This window comes from Dermacentor variabilis, chromosome 4 (genome assembly GCF_050947875.1).
Source record: "Dermacentor variabilis isolate Ectoservices chromosome 4, ASM5094787v1, whole genome shotgun sequence".
Classification (NCBI taxonomy): domain Eukaryota; kingdom Metazoa; phylum Arthropoda; class Arachnida; order Ixodida; family Ixodidae; genus Dermacentor; species Dermacentor variabilis.
In genome coordinates, this window is record NC_134571.1 from 126,260,119 (window position 1) to 126,274,005 (window position 13,887).

The 13,887-nt window shown below is 50.2% G+C and overlaps 2 protein-coding genes across 4 annotated transcripts in view; both read left to right on the forward strand.

Annotated features, from left to right (window-relative positions):
* LOC142579726 (uncharacterized) overlaps positions 1 to 13,887 on the forward strand; it is a 460,731-nt gene that overhangs the window by 142,265 nt on the left and 304,579 nt on the right. The gene's annotated exons all lie outside the window — the stretch shown is intronic.
* LOC142577932 (receptor expression-enhancing protein 6-like) lies at positions 385 to 1,068 on the forward strand. Its single transcript, XM_075687368.1, has one exon. The coding sequence runs from the start codon at positions 602 to 604 to the stop codon at positions 992 to 994; it is 393 nt and encodes a 130-aa protein (XP_075543483.1). The 5' UTR covers positions 385 to 601; the 3' UTR covers positions 995 to 1,068.

The following is a 13,887-nucleotide window of genomic DNA, read 5'->3' on the forward strand; positions in this document are numbered from 1 at the left end:
CTCAGATTCTTCTAGGTTATAGCATATTGTACCCATATATTGCATTTGTGATGAAGTACTAATTTTGTTTAGCGAAGCAAAAACCTTTGCAATAACACACTCGTGATTATGTAATGTATTTATATTCTCTGTTCTCAAATGCTGCCACTTGTACTTGCCCCTCCTGTTATAATAATCCCATGAGGGATTGATGTCACGCGAAATAAATAAATTAATAAATAAATAAATCTCGCCAAGTCGCGCGATTCTTGGCCGATCCTCCGCAGTGGGTACGACCCATTCACAGAGAGGCCAAAATCGACCCCGCCGAGCAACCATGTAAAGAAAAGCAAAGGCGACAGCAGCAACGACGCGAGGAACGATGTTTTCTCGGGGAAGCGACAAGGCGTACGCCGACGTCTCCTCCGAGGAGTCGTCGAGCACCGAAGGAAACCCGCCGGCCGCCGTCCCGAAGCCTCCTGCGGCGTCGTCGACCAAGCCGCTGGCGCTGCGAGTCATCTGCCGCTTCCACGGCTTCCTCAGGTCGCGGCTGTACGCGGACACCGTGTTGGGCCGGTCGGTCGCCGAGCTGGAGGGCGTGTGCAACATCCGGCGCGAGTTCATGCTCTACGTCCTGCTCGCGCTGCTGCTCCTGTCGTTCCTGATCGGCGCGTTCGGCCGCCACGCGAGCAACCTCGTGTGCGTCCCGTACCCGGCCGTGGTGTCCGTCATCTCCGTGGACAGCAACGTGCGCCAGCGCTACGTCAAGTGGATCACCTACTGGATGGTCTTCGGCCTCGTCAACCTCGGCGACGCGCTGTGCCCGCTGGTGAGCCGCCTCGTGCCCCAGTACCACCTGTGGCGAACGCTGTTCCTCGCCTGGTGCTTCTGCCCGTACAAGTGGAACGGCTGCAAGCTGATTCGGGAGCGCCTCTACACCGGCAAGAACTTGAGGATCGCGAGGGTCGTGGCTTACGTGTTCTACGAGGGTGCCCGCGTGGTGACGGCTCAGTGACCGCGCCTGCGAAACGTGCTGCCAGGTCTGGAGCTAGCTTATATGCGTTACAAAGAAGACGTCACCCACACGCAAAAAGAAACAATAAAGGGGCAACTTCTTCTTGTCCGTGCTGCTGGTGCAAACGCTACTGTTTTTGTTGCCGCTTCTGTGTCAATGTAGTTCTTCTAAGGAAATGCTAGTTTATCGTCCTCTGGTGCAGCCGCATTATTCGCATCGTCATATTAATATTACCGCTGTTATTGTTTCTCATGCTATTAAACAGAAATCATTATCAGCATCTACGTTTTTTTCGATATTTCTTCAATTCGTGCTTAAGTTTCAATACAGAAGGAAAGGCACCGTATATTCTGAGCATGTGCCATCTGCTGTTCAGCCACTTACGGGCGTCTTCGTAACACATGAAACCGATCATATTGGGTCTTGCAATGTCGTATGACCGATGTGGCAGTAAAAATGAGTTCCGAGCCGGAAAAACCACTGAAGCATGCTGTTGTTTTTCCTTTCTTTTCTTTTTCCCCCTAGTGTATACCGCTATGGATGCGGTATGATAGACAACGCAGTACGCGTTGCAACCCTCGGCTACCGCGGTCTTCCGAAGTTCGCAGAGGTAACACGGGAGAAGACGTACAGGGCGCCGTACACAGCAATAAGCGCATTACATTAAGAGGATGCGAGAATATTCTCCGTGCTTTGTACGTACTTGTAACGGCCCCCGTGCGTGGTCCCATAATAAACGGAATCTACCGTGCCGTACACTTGGACTACGGTGGACGATTTCATTTAGCAACCTACCCTGTACATAGTTTTGTAAATATAGTCTCTTTCGCCTCCTCCTGTATACCGTCTCCTATATCTTTTTTTTTTTTTTTACTCCCATATACCCTGCCACCCTCTATATATTTGGTGGTCGTCAGCATAATCAGCTTAACAATTACAGTGTGGCCAGCGAGACCTTCCTTCTTTATTTTTCTGATTTTATAATGAATAAACAACCAATTACTGTGTATCGGAAGTTTTATTAACGTTAGTTCCATATACGAGCTTCCAAATAATTGCCAGGGGAAGGGAAGCGCAGTTGTGGACGCAGATAATTATGGATGGGGAGACGGAATGATGCGGGAATAGGACGGGTCCTATGCCTGCATAATTCGGGTCCGACCTGCCTATAGGATGGGTCTGCAAAGGACGCGCCGGTCGGGTCAGCTGGCGCAAGACAGAGGCATAATTGGAGAACGATGGCAGAGGCCCTTGCGCTGCAGCGGACACAAAATATGACGTTGTCGTTGTTGATAACGATAGCTATACCAGTGCTGTTACACTTCCAGGACACACGCGCCCGCACGCAAGAATGCGCCCGCGCGCACGTTATAATAACCCGCACACGCGAATACGCGTGGATCCACAAGAGCACAAGCGCTCACAAGCAAGCACGACGCGCACACACACACGCACACACACGCGCGCACGGACGCACCCGGGAGCGTGCGCTCCACAAACGCGAGAGATTCCGGTTGTCCGCGGGGCCAAGCGGCGATGGGTCCCGCGGAATGCGCGGGACCTTGGCACGGCAGCGGTACGCGCGCGCGATATACTTGGATGGCCCGCAGGCCCGCGAACGTTTTTCAAACTTGAAGCGCCGGGATGCGCGGACACAGCGCTGTGTACGGTGGCGGACGTGCGATACGCGCGCATGCGCGACAAGATACGCGCCGACCCGGTCGTGATGGTCGTTAAAGCGTAAATTTCTCGTTCCTCTTTTTTTTTTTCTCTTTCCTTTCTGTTTTTCGTCCGCGACGCCCGCCGCCCCAAGGAGTGCGTAGTGCGGGACGACGCCCGCCTCTCGACCCGATAAGCGACGAGGACCGAGACCGCTCGCCGATCGCACGTATAGCACCCTCGAGTCTGATCAGCCACGCTGTATCCTTCCGTGATGTTACAACTGCCGTCACGAACTTCCCGCTCCGATGCGGCGTTGTTGTGCCGCTTTTTCGCTATAGGAGCCGCATTTACGGATGTTGACTCCTTCGTTGCTAAATTATTTGTGCAGGACGAGTGGCGAAGCTATGTGCGATTATTGCGAGATCTATCGGCGAGGCTATGCTGAACGTACTCCGTGTCATTGTTCCCGCTGTATACGACGGCCACCGCCACAGTCTCCGCGCGGCATTACAAGCCGGCTGGACCTGAGACCCGTTTTCAGAGGCAAAGATCCAAATGGACCACGGCTGTGCCCGTCGTTGGCGCAGAAATTAGTGGGAACATTACGGTATGTGCCTGAAGTCCAGAGGTTTCCGCGACCGCTTATGAGGCTCGTTGCGCGCCTTCAAGTCTGCACACAACTGTGAAGCTCTCCCCCTCTCTTTATCTTCCATTCGTTCTCTCTTTTCGTCCATATAAATCCCCTTAATTCCCCCATGGGGGAATTAAGGGCGCCTGGTTAACCTCCCTGCCTTTCTCTCCCTCTCTCTCTACTCTGTAAGCCTCGCACCAATGCAGGTTAAATAAAAAAAATACGAAACGTTGCATTTTAAGCATATATGGCCTACGTAGAAGAAAAGAAACATTAAAGTGGTTGCTTTCCTTTTTTTTAGAGCGCAGCTCTTTGGCGTCCGTTCCTGGGTTTCGCGTCGTCGTCGGCCTCGTAACCAGCTCCGCCCCCCTTTCATCCCCCCAGCGCTAGCAGCGACCGACTGATACCGCTGGATGCCGCTGACGCCGCTAGAGAGTCAAGATAACGTGACTGCATAGAACACCGTCGCCGCCATGCAGAAAGAGGAGGAAAGGGTCACCCCCCCTCCTGTTCTTGTGTGGCGGATAGGGTGCTCTTCAGTTGCCGACGCGCCGGTTATTCGTTGTCCCTGAAACCAACTCCGCAGCTGGGGTTGACTCACTATCGGCGTCAGCGGCATCAGTCAGTCGCTGCTATCTCTTCCCTCCTCCCTTTATCGTGTTGTCCGCTTGCTGCGCGCGCTTCTGCCCCCATCGTTTGCCGCTGGGTGTACACGCCGCCCCCCTCCCCCCTCTTCCTGCGAGTCTCCGGTTGTCAAAGAGCCGGCTCGAACTTAATTCCTTTCTTCGCTCCTCCTCCAATGCAACCCCTGTGCGGTGGCAATCAGAGAGCCAGATCGGTGGCGGCGGATCTGTATATGTGCACCGCCCGAGCCGAAATTGCCGCTGCCGTTCGCCCTGTGCGGTGGCAATCAGAGAGCCAGATCGGTGGCGGTTGACATAAAGACAAACAGCAATTTCCTAACACTTATGCGGGAGAACATCCCGTTCCTCTCGCTCGTAACGCGTCCCACGGCTGTGACAACCTCGCGAGGCACTTGTATAGATCTCGTCTTTGAGAATCAAGCATTGGTGTACCAAGTCGAACATATATCAGTCTATTTCTCCGACCACAAAGCTTCCTTCATGACTGTCAAGAACTGTTAGTGGAGTCTTTGTTAAAGGAATACGTGTGAAAAATTAAAAAAAAATTCTGTGATAGCGCATACGTGTGTTGCTCGATTTCTTTGCCTCAATCTATCGAAAAGGTGAAACAGCTTATTTGCTGCGCTCAAATTTCGCATTAGGAAGTAACGTAATCGTCGGTAATTTTTTCTTTTTATGCTTAGTGTAGACTCTGTAAGGCGGGCTCAGGAAGGCGGGCTCTAATAGCGTCTTGACGGGTACAAAAAAATCGCAGTTTTGCCGGAACGGCGAAGCCTCTATTGCAATAGCAAATTAGCAGACAGCCATACGAACTAAGGATAGTACTCTTATCGGACGTATCAACTTGTAAACATTCGCTTGCTAACTAAATTAACAAGTATGATGTCAGCGCGCACAGCAAGCATGAACACATCACACTCGATGACCGCGCACACTCGCTGTCAAAATGATGAGATGAGGGAACGCGGCAGCAGCAGCGAGTGACGTGATCCTCGTGCTGTTTATCGCTTCAATGCAAAGTGAGCCCGAGAACACACATAACGCACAAATCTACCAGACGCCGACGCACCTATACTCGCCGACAACTTTCTGTGGCTATGAAGGGAGAGCTACGGGGCGGAGCTTCTGCGCATGTATTACCGCGCGAAGTAGTCCGTCATCGTTTGACATTGCTTTTGGTTGCTCGGAACAGACGTGAAATCGTCGCAGCTTCCGCGTGCGAAGTTTTCGCGCTTGTCCATACGGAAAAGCCGCAAAATAAGTAAACTTTTACATTCATTGGTGTGTTTTGTCTTATTTAACTGTTGCTAATAAGGTATTTTCTCCAGCTTAAATTAACGTGGATGAATACACCGGAATCTTTTCAGAAGCGCTCTCACTTGTGCGCGCTTTGCGTCCGTAGCTTTTCCTTTATAGCCGCCGACAGTTGTCCGCGAGTGTCGACTCTGCCTCTAACGCAGATCGCTCTCAAGATACGGCCGCGCGCAGCCGCCGCATGCGCAGTTGCAACCGGAGTAGAACGCCGACCCCCTCCCTTCCTTCCCCTCGATGCTTCGCAACGTTGCATGCCTCGCGCGCGACGGAAGACGGCGCGCTTCCTCTCCGTTTTCGTCCCTTTCGCGCGGGCGAGATTGAGCTTCCATCTTCGGCTCCCATTGCACGCTTTCACTCGCAGATACAGCGTAGGGCGCGCAGCGACTGTGTTATCAGCGTTATCGCCCATTGACGTTATAGGGAACCCCGCGGCGATGCCGCCGGTAGAAATACGCTTGGAGTGTCCATATAGTTGCTATCCCAATAAAACAAAATCCGAGCACACCTAAGCACTTATTCCGAGTTGTGAATGCGAAAGCGTTAATGTCCCTTTGAACGCTGCTGAGTGGTCCTTCGAGTTTCGCGCTGTGAGTAATGTACCATAACGTTGCGTGCTGCCCGAGCCAGCAAGCAGCAGCAGCCTACGGTGCCAACGCCGCATGCCACCGACGCGGCCATGCCCTCTCCCCTCACGCAACACCTGGCGCGCTACTTCAGCAGCAGGGGTGCCTTTTTACCGGCTCTGCTCCGTCGAGCCACGCTCGTGCCGTGGCACCGCAGCCAACGTGAGTTTAGGTTACGTTTCGCTGCTACAGACGCCGGACGCGGACTTTTACGCTCAATTAGCCATTCGACGCCTTCGCATCAAAAAGAGAGAGAGAAGTAAGGATGATTCCGAGTGACGCAACGGTCTCGAGTGTATTTGACGTAACTCATTTCGCACTGCGACAATATGGGACGTGCACGGTTTCTTCATGTGGTCGCATTAGTATTATACACGTCGCAGCGAAGGCGTGTTCCATCGTATACATTCCTTGTTAGCAAACTCGACGCACAGCGCGAGCATACCTGTCGCGATGACCACACGCAAACGACAGTGGCGCAAGCGTTTGAAATCTCGGACACCGTCGGGCTTTTCGTCCCGCGGAGCTTTCTCACTTTCTCCGTCGCATATTGCCCGCTGTTTATTATTATATTTCAGCAACAGGTGCGCGCCGCTGTATACGTAACGCGCGTCACCGCCGGAAATATAATGAATACGCCGCGTGGCGCACATACCGTATACTTGCTAAATATCAAGACCGAATGCCTTCCTTTTTTTTTTTTTTGTTAAGCCTCAGTTTGCGAGATTACTATACGTCGCCTTAGATTCGATAATTTCGTTAGGAGCCTTCGGAACTGGAAAAATGGCATGCCACTAACGCCAGGGCCAAAAGACAACACCGAATACTATAGCCATTGCTACCCTCTAGGAAACGATAGTAATGGCTAGCGGATAGTAATGCTGGATAACAGATAGCAATGGTGGCTAGTACTTACGGTGAGCCGCACAGCCCACTGTAATGGCACGCCATTTCGACCGCATTGAATGTGTTCAGTGCGAGCACAGTAATTGCTGCATTCAAAACTTACCTTCCGGCGACACGCTGAAACCGATCACGCGATGTCACAACAGTGAGCCGGGAAATTGCATGCCTGGCGATGCGTGGGCACTAGTAATAAACGTCATTTACTTTTCCTGCCTGTAGCCGTTTCCTACGTCGGTTTGCATTCAAGGAGAAATGATCTGTGTTTTCTGACCTTCGGGAGTTGGCCGGGTCGGCCTATGTACTAGACTAGAAGGAGGCCTAGATTCGAGCAAATGCGGTACATACGCGTAGACCAGCGCAATGTCTCTAGGTCCGTCGCGCGCGGGCGGTCCCGCGCCGTATATGCAAACACATCCTCCGCGCGACTCAGCTCCGTGCATCAGGAGGGGGGGGGGGGGGGGAGGGGCCTCGTCGCACGTGCCTGCAGCTCTTGACATGGATATACGCGCGCGCGACAGCGCAGCGAAGGACAGCGACGAGGGAAAGCGAAGGAGCAGGTATGCACGCACAACGAGCGACTCGCTCGCTCGCACGCACGCACGCACGGAGTGAATGAAGGACGCGCGCACTATAACGCAGGCGCAAGAAGACACGCACGCGCACTCGTCGAGGTTATACCGCGAACCATGGCTTGCCCGCTTGAGTGACAAGCGCTGCTGTGGCTGCTCGCGCGCTCGACAGGCGTCTACGCGTCTGACCATCCCGTGCGTGTACGAACGCACACACCAAAGTGCGCGCGCACGCACGCACGCACACACCGGTGCGACAAAGCGTCCTTCGGCGACGGAGCCTGACACTCCGTCGCCGATCTTGACGTCGAGGGTTGTTCTGGTATAAGAGCGAGTGCTTAAAGAAAAAAAAGAAAAGAAGAAAGAGACACAGGAAAGCTGTACTACTCGTATATATATGTATATATAAACAAAGGGACAAAGAAAAGTAAACAATAGTAACAGTGGTGAAGCTGACGTTCCGCCTGGTCGGAAGCCTGTCGACTCCCGGCTGGAACGTCGATGCATTTTTAAGAGGCCCAAGGCCTGGACGCCAGCGCGGCGTTCGAATTGTGATGAACGAGGCTCCTTCGAACTCTCCCGACACACGCACACACGCGCATACGCGCTCCCTATACATAGGATACGGGAGACCGACGGACAACTTGACGTATGTGCGCGCTTCTTTTTCTCTTTCCGTTTGTGTGCACATTGTTTTTTGCCACGCCAGAATCATGCGTGTCTGTATGGTTTTTTCTAGAAACTTGCGGTTTTTCTCCTTTTCTTTTTTTTTCTGTAGACGCTCCGCGGATTCTGGTCTTATTTCACTATCGTTGCGTCGGCTCATCCTCCAGAAGAAAAATAAATTTTAAAAGGTCGCATCACTGTAAAACGCGGCGACGGAATGACGAATATAAGCGAAATTTGCTTAGTTGAAAGCCACGCGACATTTTGGCTGAAACGATGTAACAAACAGACAGCGCCTACTGTCGATCCACATCATGGATGAAAGTTGGTGAAAGTTAATAGCCTTTATGCTTAAACGAACTATTCGACTGTATACTTACTGCGCATGTCATCTGTGTTTCTTTCTTTGGGGGGTGGTGGGGGGATGATTAGGAGTCCAAGAGGAATGGAACGAGCATTCAAAAAAAGTTGTGGTAAAGAAAAGCGAAACGGCGTAGCATTTTCTCTTCTTGCCATGCTTTGGTGACATCTGGCGATGGCGGTGTCTGCATATGTTCGTGTTTCTTGTTTAAGTTTTTTTTCCGCTCTCAGGCTCTTTTACATGTGCATAATAGGAAACCAATCTAACCGGTGAGCTAACATCATAATGGACTTATTTGCTAGAAATCGTAAGGTAATGGGCGCGAAAACGTATTATTATTATTCTTCTAGCTCTCTCTTATTACATATGGAACAATACAAACACACAAAGGAGACAGGGAAGGGGCAAGCTGACAACCGCCACCGAGAGCGGCACAACGCCTGCCTACTCTGTCGCGAGGGGGGAATGAAAAGAGAAAAAGAAAATAGGAAACAAAGAAATAGGAAAGAAAATTGGAAATAAGCAAATGCCAGAGACACGGACAAAAGAAAGTAGGAACACGGAATAAATTTCTATATAAACGGGAGGCCAGATCAGTTTTCTGCATTAAAATTAGCAAGGCTCTATGGGCCTGGTCGCGTTGAGCAGCACTCCCTCTAGGAAACAGGCAGTCGTCAAGGGTCGTACGCTTGAGTCCAGTCAGGCACGCGAAAAGTGTAGATAGATCGACAAACCCACAAAGCAACACACGCAGTGAAATCGTTCTTATTTTAATTCAATGGTTTGTCTTTTTATATGCTCATAATTTTTTATTTCTTTCCAATGAACAAGAAGGAAGGATAAGGAGAACGGCAAGGTATTTTTCTTTTTCTTGTGTGTGTGGTGGTTGTTTTTTGAAGATTACACCCACACGACGCTAACAAACAATAAAACCAGATAAAAACAGCGTAGTGGAAATTAGCTGTTGTTTGAATGAAACGCATAATTAGTCAGGAATTGGGGAATTGAAACAGGAACTAAGACAGCTTCCCGCTAGTGGGAGTCGAACCCACGCCTTCCGCATAATGCGTGCGATGCACGACTAAAGACTTACAGCAGTGGCCGTCGTGCCGCCCGTATTCTTGAATGTTAGCCAGTGCCTTTCGTCCGTTCGTTCGTTAGCCAGTGTTCGTCCGTTCTCGCGGTTCGTCGCTGGTCCATGGTCGGGTACGGCAAGAAGAACGTTTGTTCGTTCGTTCGTTCGTTCGTTCGTTCTTTCGTTCTTTCGTTCGTTCGTTCGTTCGTTCGTTCGTTCGTTCGTTCTATTCGCTTACATTGTCAATAATCTCAATTGTGTCTGTACAGTTCATTCGTCCATTCATTTATTTAGTTAGTTAGTTAGTTAGTTAGTTAGTTAGTTAGCTAGCTAGCTAGCTAGTTAGTTAGTTAGTTAGTTAGTTAGTTAGTTAGTTAGTTAGTTAGTTAGTTAGTTAGTTAGTTAGTTAGTTTTACTTGTCTACCAAAGCGAACAAGTTAACAAATAAGCAAAACTATTAGCTGTTTCTGCGCCCCCAAAATGGAAGCTAGGAATAAGAAAGAAAGCCCTTCACCATCACTGCTGCCTATACGACTTCGTGTTTCGCCCGAGTCCACCAATCGGGCAGAGTATATAGACGCCACGGACAGAGTTCGCCGAGCAGTTCTTTCTCCGCCCCAAACAAGGACAAAACGTAACACACGGACCACGGGGCATTATGTGCCCTAAATCGTTGACCGTTTGTCGAGCCGCAAGAGCCCTATTTAGCGACGATATTACCGGGGGAAATTAAACTTCCCGAGCGCAACAGCAACATCAGTACTTGTTACTGCGTCGTTAAGCACTGCAAGCGGCGGAGGCATGTTGGCTCCGGTAATTAATGGGCCCGCAGCTCATATCAATCTCTATTAGCCAGACCACTCAGCCGAGTCCTATACACGAGACTAAAAGTAGACGCTCCTCTCTCTTTTTTTTGCTCGTTAAAAGCACCCATAGCGTACTTTCTTGCTGTTGTTGTTTATATTTCGCCAAGTGGGAAAGCGAGAAGCGCTTAAGGAAGAAGAGAAGCGCGCAATCAGTAGTAAGAGAGAAATAAATGGATCACGGCGGAAAGGCGTGACAGATATACCACGGCCCCTTATACAGTCTATTACACCCGAGGGAGCGGCTACTGGTCTGCACAACGTGTACGCGCGGCACGTCGTCGCGGGGCCGAGTTACGTGAAGAGAAGCAGGCACGGCGTGCCAAACCTCCTCCCCCCTTCCTCCTTCCCTCCACACCCCCTTGCCCACTGCTGAGCGCTGTCCAAGCGCACTAATTGAGATTTCGTGTTGTAAGAGCGGATAGCGAGCTGGGAACAGCTAAGCACGCACCGCTTCGACAGCTAACGAGCCAAACGATCCTGCAACGACGCGTGGGACAGCGTTACATTGCTCGGCAGTTTGCGTCCCGGGCACAGCGAAGTGCTCCTCGTCCCGATTCAGCTAGAAGCATCTGTGTTTACGAGTAATGCGAGTGATGTGTACTACGCATGATTCACTTTGGGGCGGTAATACTTCAACGGCTCGTCTGGTTCGGAATCGTGTACAAATAGGCGCGGAGTGCGTAAGTTTGAGAGGTCCCGATCCGCAAGTATTATCGGCTTCTGAGGCGTAAATACCCAACCCGGCTGCGTAGGCAGAGCAGACACGCGTAAGCGGTGTTTCAACGATATACTTACGCCCATGTCTTGCGTCGTCTGCTGCGCTACTCCTTCGCATCTGTACGTCTGCACCGAGTCGGTAGCGATAGTAGACAGGGTGCAGACAGATCGTGAACCAGCCCTGCACCTTTTCTGCACCTTTTGAAACGAACGGCGTGGTTCAGAACGTGTCATTGCTGCACCGCTAAAATGAATGGCAGGTTGCAGAACCTCGTGATCTGGTTCAGGTAGTGCAGGCGAATCGAACGGACCTACAATGCAGCGAGCTGAAGTCAGCGTGACTCTACACTTTCGTGCTACGTACTTGTATGCAACTGTCCTAAACGTGGGACAGTTCTAAGTAGGGATGCATTACTCTTTTGACTGAGCACAAGTAAATGGAATTTGATAATTATTTGATGCGATTTGTAAAACGAATATTTCTATGTTCGAGTCGTTATTTACTCCTGAACAAGGATAGCATAGCGATACTGCGGCAAATCATATTTCAATCGCACTCTATGTTTAACCATTGTCTAAATCGTTATTGCATCACCGTTACCACCAGGTTAGGCCACTAGTTGCGACTCTTCATACGGAAACCTACTTTGGTGAGAAGATTCGTTAAACATGTAAAATGTTTTTTTTTTCATACTGGGTCAGTATCTATATTTCTTGCTGCGTCACATTTATTTATTTATTTATTTATTTATTTATTTATTTATTTATTTATTTATTTTGGTGGCTGACTGGGAGACGCGTGGCATCCCTCTCGAGGAAGCCTACAGGACGAAGGGAAGCGTGAAGCACAAGTCATTTACACGAGGCTCGCTGCGTTTAAGCGAGCGAGCTACATCGAGAGAGACAGAAAATGTCCAACGAAAAACAAGAGAGGTCGTTGCAGAAAGGGAAGCGAAAGAAGGGCGACTCTTCCTTGCGCGTCTTCTCGCGCCCTGAAAGACGTGATCGGCACCGACAAAATATGCCGTACACAACGGCGGCCTGCCCTCGACGGCGCACGCAGCGAACGCCGCGTCAATCGCGTCGGTTTGTCTTGCAGCAGATAAAAGTGGCGCTCGCGTCGCCTTTCGTCACGTTTATTCTGCATTGCGACGCCATGCGTATGCGCCTCGAGCAACGTTCCTCACGCGCGCATTCATCGCAGTACTGACGCACCGTTACTGATCCCACAGCCTGCGCTAAAGACAGAGCCCACCTATAACTATAGTTATATGTACAGTATAGTATATAGTATAGTATAGTATATATAGTAGTGTAGTATATAGTATTATATGTATAGTACATATGCAGAATCCTCAGCGCCACGTATCTTTCGACTGTCTTTTTGTCTTTTTTGCAGTACATGCACATCATATAAATTGAGCGTCACGTTAACGTTACCTAAGTATATGCGTGGCGTCCTGCCACGATACGTTACTCCATATTTAGCCGAAGGAAAAAAAAAATAAGCAGCGCTGAGAAACAGGACAGCAGAAGTCGTCTGCCGTTGTCCCCGTTCTTCACCTGAGTATAAGTTAACCAGCCGGAATCAGCAGCACTCTACTAACGTTGTTTACTCCGCACTTCTCGGGCTCGCCCAAGCAGGTTAACCGATCCGGCGAAGTCAACAGTAAACGCGGAAACAAGGATTCCCACTCAACTCATCGCTAAACTGTAACTTGACAGGTTAGTTCGCGCCGGATACGTTGTTTCCGCAAGAAGACGCCAGGTGCGCGAGCGTGGGAGAAGCCAGCTGGTTGCTTGCCGGCATACGGCGATGACGAGTGAGAAAATTGCGCGAGTTGCGAGCGCAAGCATGCGTCTTCTGTATACCGGCGCGCCCACTATACGCGCAATGTGGGTCGTCCGCGTCGGACGCTCTCCGCGGGACGTTTCGGCTGAGGAGAGCAGACGAGCACTTCAGGCGATGACGTCGTCGCTGTCGTCACCGTTAGACGTGTGCAGCGCCGTCAAACGTAATGAGTATTTCTTCTTTCCTTTCTGTTCTTTCCTTTAGCTTTCTTTTTGATTTCGCACATGTCTATGTATTTCGATTGAGCGGCGTACATCACAACGCTTGAACGCTTGGAGCTGCAACGTCACGTGAGTGGGCGCATTTTCCGATTGCGAAGCGTCGCGTATGTATGGGAAATAAGCGAACGCGTGAATGTGTTAAGTGGGCTTGTTTAATTTGACTATCGGCGGAAGCGTTTGTTAAATGCACGTGAACTCTAAACGGCTCTTTTCTACAGTCTGTATTTTAGACTGGGAGGGAAACTATATGTATTTCCTTTCCTGGACGCTTATTTATTTATTTATTTATTTATTTATTTATTTATTTATTTATTTATTTATTTATTTGCGTGTGACCGACTGCCCCGCGTTTGATAGGAAATTTTTTTCACGTCTTGTTAGCAAGCGTTTTACTTCACCTATCATCACCCTTCAATCATGCGGCAGGGAAATTCTGGCATCTTAAAACCGCGATATCATTATGAGGCACGCCGTAGCGGGGAACTCCGAATTCATTTGCACCAACTGGTGTCCTTTAAAATGCACCCAATGCACGGTATACATAGACGGGCCTTTATTCGTACAACAATATTATACGTTGTGGAGAAGCCGGCGAGATGCATGCCATTCTTCTTGTCAACATTTTGAAGCCACAGGCAATTAATTAATTAATAGGTGCTGGTGCCGTTCGATTCTCACCGTCCCGTTTCGACTGCACATAGGTTGTTGGTCGCGACGTCGCGGCTCGCAAATGCTGTTCGTTTGCGTTTCTCACAAGTGGCGCTGCAGTCGCGCCTCGGCTAACCT

What these genes read in the sequence shown, in the direction of transcription:
- LOC142577932 (XM_075687368.1), top strand. Translation starts at nt 602, where the DNA reads ATGCTCTACGTCCTGCTCGCGCTGCTGCTCCTGTCGTTCCTGATCGGC.